Raw genomic sequence first — 17,043 nt, forward strand, 5'->3', positions numbered from 1 at the left:
TACATCCTTACGGACTTTGAAGCGGGTAGCCCTGTTTCAGCCCCAGGAGTAGGTGGCTCCTAGTGGATGATACCCATGCCTGCATCCTTACGGACTGTGAAGGGGGTAGCCCTGTTTCAGCCCTAGGAGTAGGTGGCTCCTAGTGGATGGTACCCATGCCTACATCCATATGGACTGTGAAGGGGTAACCCTGTTTCAGCCCTAGGAGTATGTGGTAACTGGCCCCTGTTGACAGTTGATTTGGGTCGATAGCCCACATCAGTTAAATGTACCCCTCACCTTAAAGTGGCCATCCAGCTCTGTGATGTAAGGCGATATCTCACACAAAAAATTTTTGTTTCCGCAAGAAGTAATCGTGCAGATTTGATAAGTACATCTTATTACAGGCATGTTACTTGGGTGGGATTCGAACCCACGACCCTTGCAATTCTTGTGCAGTGTCTTACCAATTAGACTACCGAGGTTGCCCGGTAGCTAGAGGCAGTACTGAGTATACAGTGCTAACACATCGGTGTATGGGTAAAAACCAAAATTAATATTCTTTATCCCCGATGCAAATTTAACATCTATTATACATCTTATTAGTTTTGTCTTCCTCATGGAAATGAATGTTTTCATACTTTTAAGAGAATACTTCATTAACACTTGTCATTATTCTGAATTAATCTTTCTTGGCCCTTGTTTATCTAGGACCACCACCTCAAGCCAAGGACCCAGCACCTCTTCCTATGCCATGGACCTACAAACCAACCTTCTTGGGTCATGTCATGCTAAACAATACCCTCATGACAGCGAGTAGTAACTTTGGTTGCTTTGCAACACTCAATACATCAAGCTCTATCACTCAGAAGATCCCAGACTCGATAAGGGTGAGTTTCTCAAAATATTTCGAAGATTTCCAAAGAAGTCTCTCAAAATGTACAGTTGTTGGACTTGCTATTGTTCCCGTTTTAAAGAAAATTCTTGTAGTTTAAAAGTCTCCACATCTGTGTATGCCTTCCCATGTTCAATACTTGTTGTAGTTACTTTGTATTTTTCACACCACGCAAAGCTTCAAACATCACTAACAGTTTTGTTCTTGTTCCTTTGCAGTCGTTGATGCGTCCCATGTCTATGATCAAGCCAGACTTGCGCATCATCCTACAGAGCTCCCTCTATTGGCGGGGTTTTGTCGGGGCTGATGCACTAGCATCCAAGTTATGCACTTTTGCTGACCTGTTTCAAACACAAGTGAGTTCCATTCATTCTAATTACTGATTCCCTAATTTGTTTTTTGATCATTTGGTTTTAAATATAGTTATTCTCTTAAAGGTTATTTCTGTAAATGACTTGTATTAGTGTTAGTTTATTGGCCGAGTGGATAAGAGTACCAGTCATGACACTTGTGTCCTTAAGCAAGACACTTGTTGCTGCGTCCTTCGAGTGCACTTATCTTAAATAGAAGGGGTTCGCCCCGGTGTTCCTGGTTTGATTGGCAGCAAATTGCGCCACAGCACCTGGTAAACCATAACATTAATGCTACGTAAAAAGGAGTGTAGGTCTCATACTTTAAAAATGTAGCTTCACAAACCTTGCAGGAAAAAAAACTGAATGCTTTGATACGCCCCTAGGGGTGTGTGGTAAAGCGCGGTATAAGAACCTGTTATAATTATATATTCAATCTATTTCTCTTCACCTTTCCTACACAGTTCCCCAAGAGTCGAGAGTGTACATTTGGTTTACGTACACTCCAGTCAGTGATTAAGATCGCAACTATCAAGCTCTACGCTAAGAAGCAAGTGTACCAGCTCCCAGGGCGATCAGCGACTCGTAACAGCAGCGTACTCAATTCAGAAACAGGCTCAGAAAGTAAGATACATGTATCACAACCAGTGCCCGATTTCATAAAGCTGCTTAAGCAGAAAAAATTGCTTAACAATTGTCTGCTAAGCAGAAATGAACAAGATACAATCACAAATTATACATGTGACATTGTAGTTTGGCTTGTAATCTACGTTACTTCAGAGGGAGCAGTTTCTCACAATGTTTTATACTATCAACAGCTCCCCATTACTCGTTACCAAGAAGGGTTTTATGCTGATAAATATTTTGAGTACTGTCATTCTGCTGCAAAGTGGTGAAGTTTGATTTGCAATTTGGCCCTTAGTTGTGATGGAATGTTTCCTAATAAGCAAATAAAAGGAAATCAAAAAACAAAACCGTGACATGTTGAATACTGCGGCTTATTGGGTTAGGCTAGAAATAAAAGTTTTTAGTGTAAACTGACCCTATAAACCGAGATGATTTAAACCATCTTTGGCTTTATACTTTCCAAGTTTATTTCGAAATTTCTCGAAGCAATACCAAAATATTTGTATAACTGTAATTCTTTGTTTCAAGGTACCCTGATGGACTCCGATGTCCCTACTCTTGAGCAAGACGAAGAACACCGTGAGGAAATTGCAATCGTCTTTGCGATCCAGTCCGCCCTCCTCCCAGCCCTGCCTATCCCAGATGATGCTCGTATTGTTAGGAACCTTTTACGTAGCGTGTTTCCCTGGGGTGGGATGGGACGTCCAGGTACCACGAGTCAAGAGCATGATCCAGTGTTAGTCGACTCGATTCAGTGCCAGTTTGTTGCTGATAAACTACAGGCGACACCTCAACATGTTAGCAAGGTATGTATGGAACCAATAGACCAACCTATTAGGCTCCGCCCACGGCGCACGTGTGAGCAGGAACATGTGAACCTCTCCAATGGCATTCTGCTTGATGGATTGGTCTATTCACCTGATGTCATCATCACAATGATCGTTGTAAAAAATAGTTAATTACCCTAGCAGAGCATTTCTCTTGAGCCTTCGAGAAAGTTTTTGCTGGGATTGAACCGTTTGGCCGGTAACTAATTTTTGCATATCTACATGATGGTTGGTAACAACAACTATTGCAAAAGCTATGCTATTTTCTTACAATAATTGTTGTTATGCAAAGTGAGCACTTTTGACATACGTGCAAGAGGTCAAACAGAAGATGGTGTCAGGTTTAAAAGACGAAACATTTGTGGAATCATTCTAACTCTTGTTACATGAGTGATCCAAGACGTTATAATTCACTTCCTGAAGACCTCGGACAAATGCACAACATCACTCTCATCCAGCAGAAACTTAAAACACACTTGTTCATTCTTGCTTTCCCAACAATTTAAAAATACTTTTAATTAACTTCTATTGCACCTTTGAATGGTAAACAGGAAAGTGCCTTACCAAGGCTGTATCCTTTGTGCTAATACCTCCTTGAGTCGAGCTACGTCCTGTAGCCTTAGATCTCAAGGGTCTTTCTCAGGATCCTTGCTGTTCCCCAAAAAGCCACCTTCTGTAACAGATCTACCCTCATCCTCATTTCATCAAGATGTTTCCCCAGTGCTTTGGGATTGGTACCAAGAGCTCCAACCACCAAGGGGACTACTTTCACTTCCACCTGCCAAATCTTATGATTGTTTAACTTCCCCAGGTACTGGAGCTTTATGATAGCTTGAAGGAGAAACAAGGCGTGATCCTCGTCGGACCAGCTGGTAGTGGCAAGACAGTCTGTCGGGAGACTTTATCTCGAGTCTTGAATACTCTCCACACGACCCCACCTACCAAGGAAGAAGAACGGAGTATCCCAGCGAAGAAAATATCAATCACGGTGAGTAGTCGACAGTGAAAGTCACATACTCAGTCAGAATGTCATGAAAAAAGTTTAAACATTTCTAGCAATGCAGATTTTTTTAAATATCAAGGGATAATCTTTCATCGTTCAGGAGCTTTTGAAGTTACTAGATTTTCAACGCAATAATATTTTATGTTGTGACACGTCTTTAGAATTTGGTGAGGTTTGTGGTAATACCATGTGTCATTCTCTTTTTAGTAGTGTCAGTTCTGAAAAGAACCTGTAATTGACGACTCCACGTTTCGATTTGCATGCTCTGATTGTCTTCAGGAGGAAGAGCATACTGATCGAAACTTTGAGTTGTCAACCACCGGTTGTTTTCAGAACCATATTACTCAAAAGAGATTTTCACATGGCGCTACTGTAAACCTCCCCTATTTATACTCCCACCAAGCAAAGTTTGAAATCCTACTTATGTCTTAAGAAATGTTTTTGTTTGACGCAGTCCTCAAGTGAAGTTGAACTTCGTCGTTCCCACACCCTGGAGAAGATAAGACGTACCGCAGGAACAGTGGGTAAGATGAGTTTATCTTGGATCAATGCAGCTACTCAAGGAGTCGAAGATGTTGTGTATCCAGAGGTCAACACGGACGTCATCTTCCCTGACTCTTTATCAGTACAAGAGGTGAGCACTAGAGGGCGCTGTTTTGAAAACCATTGGATTATAATAGACCTTATCGCAAATACTCGGTACACGCACAATAGACGTGGAATGAGGTGCATGCTGGTCCAGCTAACTATCAAATTTGGGTACTAGCTAGACCAGCATGCACCCCTTCGGGTATGAAAAGTGCTATATAACAAAAAAGCAACCAATCATCTGAGGTATTTTATTCAACTGAAATTTGGTTAAAATATTTGTTAACATGATTGAATGTTTTGCTAATATTCTACTGCCCGTGCCAACCAGCAATGGAAAGGATCTCACTACAGCGATCCCATTTCACTTTATGTCTGTACAGGATCAGCTTTCAGAAACTTGGAAGCAGCCAAAATTTGTTTGACAAGCGTTTTATTAAAGGAATACGTTGTCTTGGATGGGTTGAGTTGGTCTTTGAAAAGCGTTTGTAACCATTTGTTATAAAATGCATATGATTAGAAAGATATTTTAAAAGTAGAATATGATGATCCACACGTATTCAAGTATTACTCGAAATTGCACGGTTTTCCTTTTACCTTGTCGACTAACACGGTCGGCCTTTGGGAGTCAAATTTATTGGACTGCCATAAATGGCCGATCATGTTAGTTCATAAAGTAAACGGCAAACCATGCAATTTCGAGGCAAATTTGTGTGGATCATTGTATTCTACTTTTAAATCATCTTTCTAACCATATGCATTTGATTACAAACGGTTGCAGAACGCTTTTCAAAGACCAACTCGACCGATCTAAGGCAACGTGTTCCTTTAAAGTAACAGAATTCTTTAAATTGTGTCAGGGGAAGCTGCCTATGGATATATTTTAAGCAGAATTTTGCAAACATCAACCTACAGATCTTCAAGAATAAAAAGAAATTAACATATTTTCTTTTCTGACAGCTCTTGGGAAAGTACGACGAGTCAAGCCACTCTTGGCGTGACGGCATCTTCACCCGTCTTCTTCGAGATGCTTCGATTTCGGCCTCGGCTGCTAAAGTCCTCCTCTCTGAGCAAACAGAGAAGAAGAACAAAGCGTTACTGAATCCTCCGAGCGTTATCCAAAGATGGTTAATACTGGACGGGTTTCTTAACCCTGCATGGACGGAGAGCGTTGGGATGCTACTCAAGACGGATTGTAAGATGATGAACTTGGATCAAGGAGAGCAGATACCGATGGCCGGTAAGTTTATGAACTTTAAACTTTGACCCTTTGCTGTGGACCCAAAGTAAGAAGGATTTGAAACTTTGCATGGTGGAAGTATAACTAAGAGAGGTTTGCGGTAACACCATGTGGAAATCTCTTTGAATAGTGTGGGTCCTGAGAAGAACCAGTGGTTGACAACTCAATATTACGATCAGTATGCTCTGATCATCTTCAGGAGAAGGCTGGACTCTGTTGCTTATAAAAATTTCTGCTAAGCAAAAAATGGAATAGTGCTTAGCTACTTTAAGTACTTAAGCAGCTCTATGAAATTGGGCCTTGCTTTTGAGATGTTTTTAACCATTAAATATTTATTCTGATTTCTTCCAAGATTCTTGTTCGATCCTCTTTGAGACGTCCGATCTATCGACGGCTTCTCCAGCCTTGATATCAAGATGTGCGATCGTTCATTGCGGTGGAGAGGTTGTCTACTGGAAATCATTGACGGAGTCGTGGCTGAGTAGCGCCAAGTCGCATTGGGAGGTTCCCAACATCAGGTACAAATCAAAATTATAATTTGTTTCCGTTCCGTTTTACCATTTGAATAACTTGTTTTTTTGAGACATTTTTGTTGATTTTGAGTGTGACCTTTACTAGGGGTGCGTATTTGCAGTCTTAACCAATAACTGCTTTGGTTGAACTTGCCAGATACTGGTCACGACTGGGAAAATGTACCCCTCGAGTTTGAGCGTGAATATGTTGCTTCAAACATCTTTACATAGATCATGTTTTGGTGAAAACTTCTTTTGCTTGTGAGAGTTTTGTATACTTTCGTATGTGACTTTTTAATACTAGAGTTCAATTGTGAAACCGTTAGTTTGAATATGTTGTTCCAAACGCTTAAACGGATCATGTTTTGGTGAAAACATCTTTTCGCTTTTGAAACAGTTTTGTATACTTCCAGATGTGACTTTTACTAGAGTTCAAATGTGAATTCATTGCTGTGAATATGTTGCTCCAAACAGTTACACATATATGTGCGGGTGAAAAATTCTTTTTGCTTTTGAGACAGTTTTGTCGATTTTTTAGTGTGACTGTTTGAAGCCCAGTTCATACTTCCTGCGAATGCGAATGCGATACGAATGTTGACGTCACAAATTCGCAACAAATAATTTTCAGCAGTTCAACTCTGCTCAACTCACTTTTGAATATCGGTGCGAAAGGAGAGTTGTGACGCCAAATTCACGTCAAATTCGCTTCGCATTCGCAGGAAGTATGAACCAGGCTTTACTTCAAACAAATGTGAATCAATTGCTGTGAATATGTGGCTCCAAACACCAGACACAGATCATGTTTGTGTGAAAACTTCTTTCGTGTGTTTTTGACTGTTTTAACTCTTGTACAGGTTAATCATTATTAGATCATGTTTGAATCCAACCTTAACCATTGCTTCATCCTTCGGATAGGACGTAAAGTTGATCCAATGACTTCCGGTGTTCTACCAACTGAGCTATCCTTTTCAAATTTAAGCAGTTACTTGTGACAAAGCAGGGCCAAATTTCATGGCTCTGCTTACTGTAAGCACAGAATCGGCGCTTACTGAAGCAGGGAATTCTGTGCTTACGGCAAGCGTATTTCACGGGTTAGCAGCGAATTTTGGCTTCTGCGCATGCGTACTCCACGTTACTAGGCATTCTAGGCTTACAAGACTAGCTCAGAAAATGGCACCCGCACGGAAGCGGGGAATCGTGATCGTAAGCGCAGAATTCGGCGGTAAGCAGAGCCATGAATTTGGGCCCTGGTCATTATACAAGACTTACAAAACTACTTATACTTTATGACTATTTATTCTTGTGATTCGTTGTTGTATTGATTGTGTGTTTGTTGAATTACTTATGTGTTTCTCCAGTGATACTAACGTGAACCGGTCACACGAGCCTTGGCTATGTAATAAATCACACTGGGATATTAACAAGAACTGGTGGGTTATAATATAAACTCAAACAAATATACATCGTCACAAAAACGCTTTATGTTAAAGGCTACAAAAGCAGCATCAATCCATCATCTAATCCTGATACTTCCTACCCAGTGGTGTAACCAGATTAGGGAAAGGGGATGGAGCACCCCCCCCCCCCCCTCCACCCTTGCTCAGAACCATTGCGCACTCTTGCCCCTTCCCCCAAATGAGACCGAAAAGATCTCACAAATGAATGGTTTGCTTCATTAAATGGCGAACCCCTTCCCCCCAAAAAACAAACAAAAAATGATGTCTTTGACCCTGTTTGACCCCCTACCCCCCAAATGGAAATGTCTGGTTACTCCACTAGCTGTTCCTACCCAGCCCTTTTCACTGTGACTCTTTTACCTGTGGAATAAAGCCAAGGGGGGCCTGGGAGTTGTTTTACCCTTCGGTTACAACGGAGCTCGGTTGCTCCAGTTGCACATTTCAAGAATAGCCATGGGGGTTTTACTGCTTACCCCTACTCCAGGGCCCAATTTCATAGAGCTGCTAAGCACAAAAATGTGCTTAGCATGAAATTTCTTCCTTGATAAAAACAGGGTAACCAACCAAATTTCCACGTGATTTTCAGGATAAGCAAACAACAGCTGAATACCAGTAACATGCAATATGCAACTAATGGAAATTTGGTTGGTAATCCTGTTTTCATCATGGAGGAAATTTCATGCTAAGCAAATTTTTGTGCTTAGCAGCTTGATGAAATTGGGCCCATAGCAGGGGTAGCTATTCCGTTGAACAAACCGAGGGTAAAGCAATGACAGTGTGAAAAGGCCAGCCGTTATTCCCAGGGGTATAGAGTAGTGTGAAAAAAGCTATTGACCCATGGCATTCTTTTCTCCAATTCCACAACCTCCTTCCCACCTTCCAGTAGCTACCATTGTTTCATGAAATACATTTGCTCTACGAAATAAAAAGCATCAAACGCTAAAAAGTCAAGATTTCATCCACAAAGAGTGAATTAGACATCATCAATGCCAACCTATACTGAATAGACTGTGCAAATCTTGTGTGTATTGAATTATTGTCAGACCACTTTGTAAGGTAAGGTTTGCAGTAACACCCTGTGAAAATCTCTTTGAGTTGTGTTACTTAGTTCTGAAAGGAACCGGTGGTTGACAACTCAACGTTTCGATCAGTATGCTCTGATCGTTTGTGAACACTTTGGTCCTAAACACATTGCTTCAACACGTGAAGGGAACATACTCACGCACTTCAACTGGTTTCAATGTACGAATACATTTGAGGTTTGCATAGTCTACAACACGCTGTGGCTGATAGTCTGAGTTATGCTATTACTTGCTTAGCATGATATTACTGCTTAGCAACATTGTACATGTAGCCAAGTTAGACAGTAGCATGCTGTATTCATCTTGTCTGGTTCCTTGACTGTTGGTATATACTTCAGTGTACTTGCTCATCTGTTTGCTGGTCTAGACTTCTCTTCCATTCTGATGTGTTCATCATTTTGTTAAATCTAAATGTCATTTAATTTTTTGTGTTTGTGCAGTTTCATAATGTTTGTTTTATCCACAATAACTTAACATAAATATTTCATATCATAAACTTGCTGTATTGAAACATACCATAAATGTTTAATAGTTGTTTTGCTTTTTTTTTTTTTTTTTTTACCTTTGATTGTTTATGGTCTTACCCCTGTTAAAACTTCATCCTGAAATTTTTAATTTGAAATTATTTTACGTATTACGTTTTAAAGTATACAAAAAGTTCTGTAGTTATGTTTGGTGAAAGTGACCTTCAACAACATCAGATAAATAAACAAATGAATAACCAAATGAAAAAGCAATAATCCCAAATACTAAGTTATTGATTTACTGGGCTCAATTTCATAGAGCTTGTGACTGGTATTTAGCTTTTGTTTACTTGGCATAACAATTGAGTGGAGTCTTGGCCAGTAATCTGATTTTACTAAGCAAGGATTTTTTTTGGCTTAAGCAAATTTTGTGCTTCAGCAGCCAGCTCTATGAAATAATCTCCCGCCTTGTATTGAACAATCATCTTCACTTAATTTGTTTAAATCCAAGTTAAAAACCCAATTGTTTACAATTTATTCCCTTAGTACTGTTTGTACTTTTGTCATAGGTATTTTGCAATATGAATGTTCGCTATTATTATCATTGTTTTTTCCCCTATAGCCTTCAGATGCTAACTGCCCTGATAGAAGACACCTTCAGCTCAACAATTGATTTCCTTAATCACAAATGTCAACCCATCCTCTCAGCGGACCTCCCTGCGTCCATCAGTTCAAACTACCGCATCGTTGATGGGATCCAAGAAGTGTCGTCGTTCCTTCGCATCCTCTCGGCGCTGTGTGACAAGTTTCTAGTCCATGAGGTGGAAGGATCAGAAACAGACAGCCCCGCTGCTGGTAAGTTTAATTTAATTTGTGGCGTTTTGTGGCTGAGCAGTCTAGTTCACTGGACCCAAGCTCTGGTGTTGTTAGCAGCAGAGTGTGGGTTCACTTCCCAGTCGTGACACTTGTGCCCTTGAGCAAGGCACTTAACCATGATTACTTCGTAAACAGTCGGGAAGTACATTCTGGTCTACCAGCCAGGCTCCTAGTGGATAATACCCATGCCTACATCCTTACGGACTGTGAAGGGGTAACCCTGTTTGAGCCCAAGGAGTAGGTGGCTCCTAGTGGATGATACCCATGCCTACGTCCTTACGGACTTTGAAGGGGGTAACCCTGTTTCAGCCCTAGGAGTAGGTGGCTCCTAGTTGATGATACCCATGCCTACGTCCTTATGGACTGTGAAGGGGGTAACCCTGTTTGAGCCCTAGGAGTAGGTGGCTCCTAGTGGATGATACCCATGCCTACGTCCTTATGGACTGTGAAGGGGGTAACCCTGTTTCAGCCCCAGGAGTAGGTGGCTCCTAGTGGATGATACCCATGCCTACGTCCTTATGGACTGTGAAGGGGGTAACCCTGTTTCAGCCCCAGGAGTAGGTGGCTCCTAGTGGATGATACCCATGCCTACGTCCTTATGGACTGTGAAGGGGGTAACCCTGTTTCAGCCCCAGGAGTAGGTGGCTCCTAGTGGATGATACCCATGCCTACGTCCTTATGGACTGTGAAGGGGGTAACCCTGTTTCAGCCCCAGGAGTAGGTGGCTCCTAGTGGATGATACCCATGCCTACGTCCTTACAGACTGTGAAGGGGGTAACCCTGTTTTAGCCCCAGGAGTAGGTGGCTCCTAGTGGATGATACCCATGCCTACATCCTTACGGACTGTGAAGGGGGTAGCCCTGTTTCAGCCCCTGTTTCAGATAAAAATAAAAATGTTGACATCAACAAATCTGAGGAGTAAGTAAAAAATATAGTGAGGTTTTTTTTTTTTTACATTAATTGAATTTATTTTTGTTCAGATGGTAGGCCTACACCATCACCGATGACCAACCCACCAGAGGCAGGTACCCGTGACCTACCAGGACAAGCTTACCCTACCACTAGGCTTCTCTCAATGTTTGCTTTCAGCTTCATCTGGGGGTTTGGTGGCCATCTTCACTCAAGGTATGCTTCGTCTTTGTAAAGCTTTGTCAACGATTTTACTGGGATGAGAACATTTCAGAATGTTATCTGAATTCAGATTTATTTTTTGTAGGGTTTGAAACTTTGGTAATACCACGAGAAAATCTCTTTTGAGTAGTGTTGGTTCTGAAAAGAACGGGTGGCTGACAACTCAACGTTTCGATCAGTATACTGTGATGGTCTTCAGGAGAAATGGCTCTTGCCCCTGATTTAATAGACGTTAAATTTGCAATGAGTTAAAGAATATTGTTTGTGTAAATAATATATACCATTCATTGCGCTACCCACTGCTTTAAAGAAAGATTGAAACTGTCTCCAGCTACCTAGCTCAGTGGTCTAGTGGTAAGACATCAGCTCTAGCAATGCACAGGTCTTTTGTTCGAACCCCACTCAAGTAATTTGCCTGTGGATTTTTTTATTTACAGGACTTGTTAAGTACTGAGTATACATTGCCTATCACACATCAGTGTATGGGTACAATACAAGGTAGATGTTCCAAGCCCGCTCTCACACACATATCTTTCATAAAAGTATTATTTTTGTTTTAAAAGTTTTCCCGCTTTTTTTCTTCAGATTCGTTGATGCCTTCAGTCGCTTTGCTCGTGAAACCTTATCCAGAGCGAGTTTCGATATCAACCTACCATCAGAGGGCAGTGTTTATGACTACAAGATTGATCCATATCACGCCGTTCTCGTTCCATGGGGCGACAAATCACAAGATCGGGCCAAGACACTGCCATCGGGCTATACCATTATTCCAGAGGTGTGTTCAGAGTTCATGGCCTTGCCCCCTCAAAGATGAAATTCTAGGCCGGCCTGAATTAATAAAATAAAAACATAGGTTTTCTAGATGTTATTCAATGTTGTTATTATTTTACAGATTGAGCGATACTTTGGTTTAATGGATCTTTTGTTGAGTTCTAACTGCCCAGTGCTGCTAACTGGACCGTCTGGTGTAGGCAAATCGGCGCTGATTCAGGTAAATAATAAATTAACAATAATAACCTTATTTATAACGAGCCTTTTCCAAAGGATACAAAGCGCCAATTATTTTTTCTGCAAGGGGATCGAGTGGGAAGAGGATTTTGAAATTATGAGACCTAATTCTCAGCTCACCATGTAATGGTTTACAAGATTCTATGGCGCATACAGCAGCCACAGCCACGAACACCGGAGCGGACCCCTTCTCTTTTCGATAAGTGCATGCACTGGGTTCTTTTTGGGACCAATGGCTTTACGTCCCATCCGAAGGACCAAGCAATGGTTAAGTGTCTTGCTTAAGGACACAAGTGTCACGGCTGGAGAACCCACACTCTGCTGATCAGAAACACCAGAGTTTGAATTTGGTGCTCTTAACCGCTTTGCCACGACACTTCCACACTTAAACTGTTTCCTTTATCAGCCTTCTGTGCTTACAACAAGTTGGGTGGCAATTGGTTTGATGCACTCTGAGCCTCAGTATCATAAAGCCTGTAAGCACATAAACTTGCTAAGCACAGACAAGTAATGCTTAACAGAAATAGGTTATCAGCCAAAATTACATTAAATATTCATTGTTGTGACTGGAGACTAACCCATATTTTTGCTTAGCGAAGAAATTTGTCAAGCAATATTTTCTGCTTAACAGCTTTATGAAACTGGCCCCCGGTCATTTGTATTTAGTCACACTCAAAATGTGGGGGTCATGGTTAACTGCACTGGACTCTGGTCACTGCTCTGGTTTTTTTTCAGATCAGCAGAGTGTGAGTTCGAGTTCGGGCCCAATTTCATAGCGCTGCTAAGCAAAAAAATTTGCTTGGCATGAAATTTCTCCCTTGATAAAAACAGGATTACCATCCAATGTAAATAAATGGGTCTTATAAATCGAACATAGCTCAGCATACCTTGCAGATAAAATACTGAGCACTTTGTTGACACCCTGCAGCAGATTTCACAAAACGCTCGAGTTAGGACGAGTAACTCGTCCTAGCTTAGGATGGGTTCAATGCACCCTAACGTCTATGGATACGGAAATTAGCTCGTCCCAAGTCCTAAGATTAATCCTAAGTTTTGGTGAATTCAACGGCTCGGTGTCTGATTAAGTGGTTTAAGAACTGCAGAATATAATCATTTATACTTCAAGAAGATTCAATCTTTATCATGATGTAGGAAGTTGATTAATTGTCAAGATTTTTGTTTCCCTTTTTCAGAACATGGTTCATCCCAAGCACTACTTCCTCAAGACAAACATGTCTCCTGGACTCAGCTGTCAATCATTTGAAGATGCTATTGTTAGTAAGCTCCGTCCACGTAGTGTTGCCATGGCAGCTGTTGCTACGGGAAGTCAGCAACAGAAGTCAAGTTCCAGTCATCTGTTCTTCATTGATGATCTTAATTGTGCTTCAGTTGATAGTAAAACAGGTAGAATTAATTACTTAATCCCAATCCTAGATAATTCGTTGAAGTTCGTGGAGATCCTTAATGCACCATCTCTCATTTACTCTTGGCCCAATTTCATAGAGCTGCTTTAGCAAATAATATTGCTTAAAAGTGTTCTGCTAAGCAGAACTGAGCAGGATACCAGTCACAAATTATACGTGTGGCATGGTAGTTTGGCTGGTAACCTTATTATGGTAAGCATAGCTCTTTGAAATACACCGATCCATTAGGCTCCGCCCACAGCACACGAGTGAGCAAGAACACATTAGCCTCTCCCATGCCATTCTGCACAACTCTGTCGCGCGCGCCAAGCATATGAGCACGCATGTCGGACTTTATAGTGTCGGACTTTTGTTCGAGCAATGGGTTGTGATTGGTCAATACGCAATGGGGCGAAGCTTAATGGATGGGTCTATTGGCCCCGGTAGTGCTCGCAAACCCTTATGAGCCTTTGAAGCAGCAAGCACAACATTGTCGGGTGGTCAGCTCGCCTTCCAACTTAAGGACAACAGTTCGAATCGCACCGGGGGCACTATTAAGATTGGGTTTTCAGTCCCTCTCTGACTTTGTGGGTTTTTCCTGGAATAATTCTATGGGGTTTCCTCCTGCATCTAAAACTGGGTCCATTGGGTTCTTGGCTAGTGCAGCGATTAAGTTCACTTTTCTGAGCGTTCTTGGCTTCACAACCAGAATAAATGAAAAGAAATGAAAAATTACCTGGAACATTTCACAGCTATTCCTTTTTTTATAACTTTTTTTTATTACTAACCCAGGTACCCAACCTTGCACTGATGTCCTGCGTCAACTTCTCGTCCACGGTGGCGTCTACGACAGAAAGCGTCTCTTCTTCCGGTCACTAGAGGGTGCTAATTTCATCGCTGCCTGTACCCCCCCCGGTGTATCAGGTGTAGGTAGTGGAACAGCCAGCTACCCTCTGTCACCTCGACTGACCAGGCTGTTCTGTGTATTGTCGTTATTCCCTCTGGGTCGAGATGAGATGGATGATGTCCATCGGCCGAATCTCCAGGGATGGTTGGAGGAGTTTCCTGCGTATTCCTTGGCTCATCATTATGAGTTGGCTCAGGTTAGTAAACCTTTAAATCATTTCAGAATTTAGACGATGTGACCTTTGACATCACATGTTTCCAAAAAGCCACCAAGCCTTGACTTCCTGCAGGCCTGACTCCGTGGGAGTGCAGTTAGTAACGATCCTATAAGGTAAAGCAGTAGTCCCAGCCAATTTTCTGTACCTTTCGCCCAGGTAGTAGTTAATAAGCAGGACAGTTCTTTTTAGAACTGAGAAGTCTCCTGAACCCCCATACATCTACTCTGTGGTAGTAGAATAAAGCAAGACAGTTCTCTCAAGAACAAACTGTACCTGGCAAGTAGATACACACATGGTGTTACTGCAAAGCAAATATTTATACTGATACCTGGTCGTGCAGTGCCTTAAATCATACATATATGATTATTGTTATTATAAACTCCTTCAGCTTATGATGATGTTTTTTTCCTCCAGGCTCTCCTCACAGCGACTCTAGATCTTCACGCAGCCATTCATTCCAAGCTATCTCCAACTCCGATCACTCCTCACTACGTCTTCTCTCATCATGACATCAATCGAGTCATCCAGGGGTTATATCTCTTATCTCCGCACTCCCGGGGTCGACCGAGACACGGAGCTAGGAGAGGGGGAGGAGGACGCCCACAAGCTGCAGGTAAGACTCCCTTCTTTAATTTCCATGTCGATTATCTAAAATCGTGATTTAAGCCCGGTTCATACTTCCTGTGAATGCGATAGTGATACAAATCTTGACGTCACATAATCGCAATAAATAATTCGCAGCAGTTGAGCTCTGCTCTGCTCAACTCTTGTGCGAATATTGCTGCGAAAACAGAGTTGTGACTTTAAATTTGCGTTGCATTCGCATTAGCAGGAAGTATGAACCGGGCTTTATACTATTTGTTCATACTTCATTACAACAAGGGCCCAATCTCATGGCTTTGCTTACCATAAGCAAAGAATCAGCATTTACGGAAGCAGGTGTATTTCATGGGTTAATATTTTGCTTGTGTTGTAAATTTTGCCTGTGTGTGTGTGCATACTCCACATTAGGCCTCCTACAAATCTTCGCTTACACAGCTAGCGCAGAAATTCGGCGCTTGCACAGTTAGTGAATTGATCGTTAGTGCATTCACATAGAGTTAGGTTCAATCAATCAATTAATCAGATGGAATTTATATCATAGCGCCAAAATCAACCAAAGTTGTTTAAAGGCGCTCAAGACAGTTGGGTGACGTTAATTATGATACACTTGTTGGACAAGAAATCATTTTAGAAGTTTCTTGTAACAGTGAATAGTGTTCCCATCCTTGATAATGTTAGGGAGAGTGTTCCATTCTTTTGGTCCACAAACAGGAGAGTGAGCGATATATTATTCAGAAATTCTAAATCTGTTGTTGAGAAGACCGAATAGACAAATATCCATATAATGAAACTACAAACCGTCATCATTTATAATTAATTTTCCATTTATTGTCCATATTGATGATGAAATTTGAGAGATTTTTGATGATTATAGAGCTATTTCAAGTATTTGATAGAAGGAATTATTTTAAAATTGAATATTCTCATCTCAGTTAACTTAATCCATTGTTACCAGGGTTCAAATGAATTATTACTGAATACCATAAAATGTCGGGGCCGAGCGGTTAAGAGCAACAAATTCAAACTCTGGTGTTTTTAATCAGGGTTCGAATCCCCTATTAACCATTGCCTCGTCCTTCGGATGGGACGTAAAGGCATTGGTCCCATGTGTTGTGTAACAAATGTAAAAGAACCCAGTGCACTTATCGAAAAATGGGGTTCGCCCCAGTGTTCCTGGCTGTGGCTGCTGAATGCGCCGTAGCACCCTGTAAACCCTTTTAAGTTGCTACATAATTGGGCCTCAGAATTCATCACTGCAATAACCTTTCTGTAAAAATGTACATACTAAGCGCCTTGAGTACCTTGTTGGTAGATATATGCGCTAGACTTTGACTTTATTATTATATTATTAGCATTAGTTTATCAAGACCCTCCTATACACTTTCTTCTTATTTTACCTCTAACATAGATTTTGATCAAGCTTGGGAAAATAACAACATTGTACATTTATCTTTGAAGATTTGTCAGCAAGAACAATTAGTGACTGTTTTCATCATTTTACAATTGCAATATTGCTGTCCAATCCAACGCACAAAATTCACTCCATATCGCAATAATAATAATAATAACATTTCTTCATTATATTTTGTCTTCCCCTTTAACCCTTCACTTAAAGGAGTTGTGTTCTCATGACCAAAACAGGCCTATGCGGCTTTACATACATGTAAAATTATAAATTCTCACCTAGTTATAAATTATAATAATAATAATCCATTTTTCAATAGCGCTTTATCACAGCGCTTCCAACATTATTACCCCTGGTCACTGGGCCTTAAATAAGGGAATCATTGTGTGGTGAAGAGGTTTTCAACTAGTGGTTTAAACACGCCGAGGCCTGGTTCTTGATAATTTTACCAAGACGAAGTCGAGAAACG

At 41.2% G+C, this 17,043-nt stretch overlaps 2 protein-coding genes across 2 annotated transcripts in view; both read left to right on the forward strand.

Annotated features, from left to right (window-relative positions):
* The window catches only part of LOC117300292 (dynein heavy chain domain-containing protein 1-like), a 37,654-nt gene extending 32,960 nt beyond the window's left edge, over positions 1 to 4,694 (forward strand). Inside the window, exons 38-44 of the mRNA XM_033784027.1 lie at positions 691 to 869; positions 1,093 to 1,230; positions 1,689 to 1,848; positions 2,380 to 2,657; positions 3,490 to 3,666; positions 4,136 to 4,315; positions 4,653 to 4,694. Coding sequence (XP_033639918.1) covers positions 691 to 869; positions 1,093 to 1,230; positions 1,689 to 1,848; positions 2,380 to 2,657; positions 3,490 to 3,666; positions 4,136 to 4,315; positions 4,653 to 4,694 — 1,154 coding nt within the window. The remainder of the gene's footprint in view (positions 1 to 690; positions 870 to 1,092; positions 1,231 to 1,688; positions 1,849 to 2,379; positions 2,658 to 3,489; positions 3,667 to 4,135; positions 4,316 to 4,652) is intronic.
* Positions 4,695 to 5,252: 558 nt separating this feature from the next.
* Positions 5,253 to 17,043, forward strand: part of LOC117300293 (dynein heavy chain domain-containing protein 1-like) — a 58,008-nt gene continuing 46,217 nt past the window's right edge. Inside the window, exons 1-10 of the mRNA XM_033784028.1 lie at positions 5,253 to 5,509; positions 5,862 to 6,027; positions 7,380 to 7,451; positions 9,647 to 9,879; positions 10,881 to 11,025; positions 11,617 to 11,806; positions 11,924 to 12,022; positions 13,233 to 13,443; positions 14,235 to 14,545; positions 14,981 to 15,179. Coding sequence (XP_033639919.1) covers positions 5,446 to 5,509; positions 5,862 to 6,027; positions 7,380 to 7,451; positions 9,647 to 9,879; positions 10,881 to 11,025; positions 11,617 to 11,806; positions 11,924 to 12,022; positions 13,233 to 13,443; positions 14,235 to 14,545; positions 14,981 to 15,179 — 1,690 coding nt within the window. The 5' untranslated portion in view covers positions 5,253 to 5,445. The remainder of the gene's footprint in view (positions 5,510 to 5,861; positions 6,028 to 7,379; positions 7,452 to 9,646; positions 9,880 to 10,880; positions 11,026 to 11,616; positions 11,807 to 11,923; positions 12,023 to 13,232; positions 13,444 to 14,234; positions 14,546 to 14,980; positions 15,180 to 17,043) is intronic.

This window comes from Asterias rubens, chromosome 15, assembly GCF_902459465.1.
Source record: "Asterias rubens chromosome 15, eAstRub1.3, whole genome shotgun sequence".
NCBI classification, from domain to species: Eukaryota; Metazoa; Echinodermata; class Asteroidea; order Forcipulatida; family Asteriidae; genus Asterias; species Asterias rubens.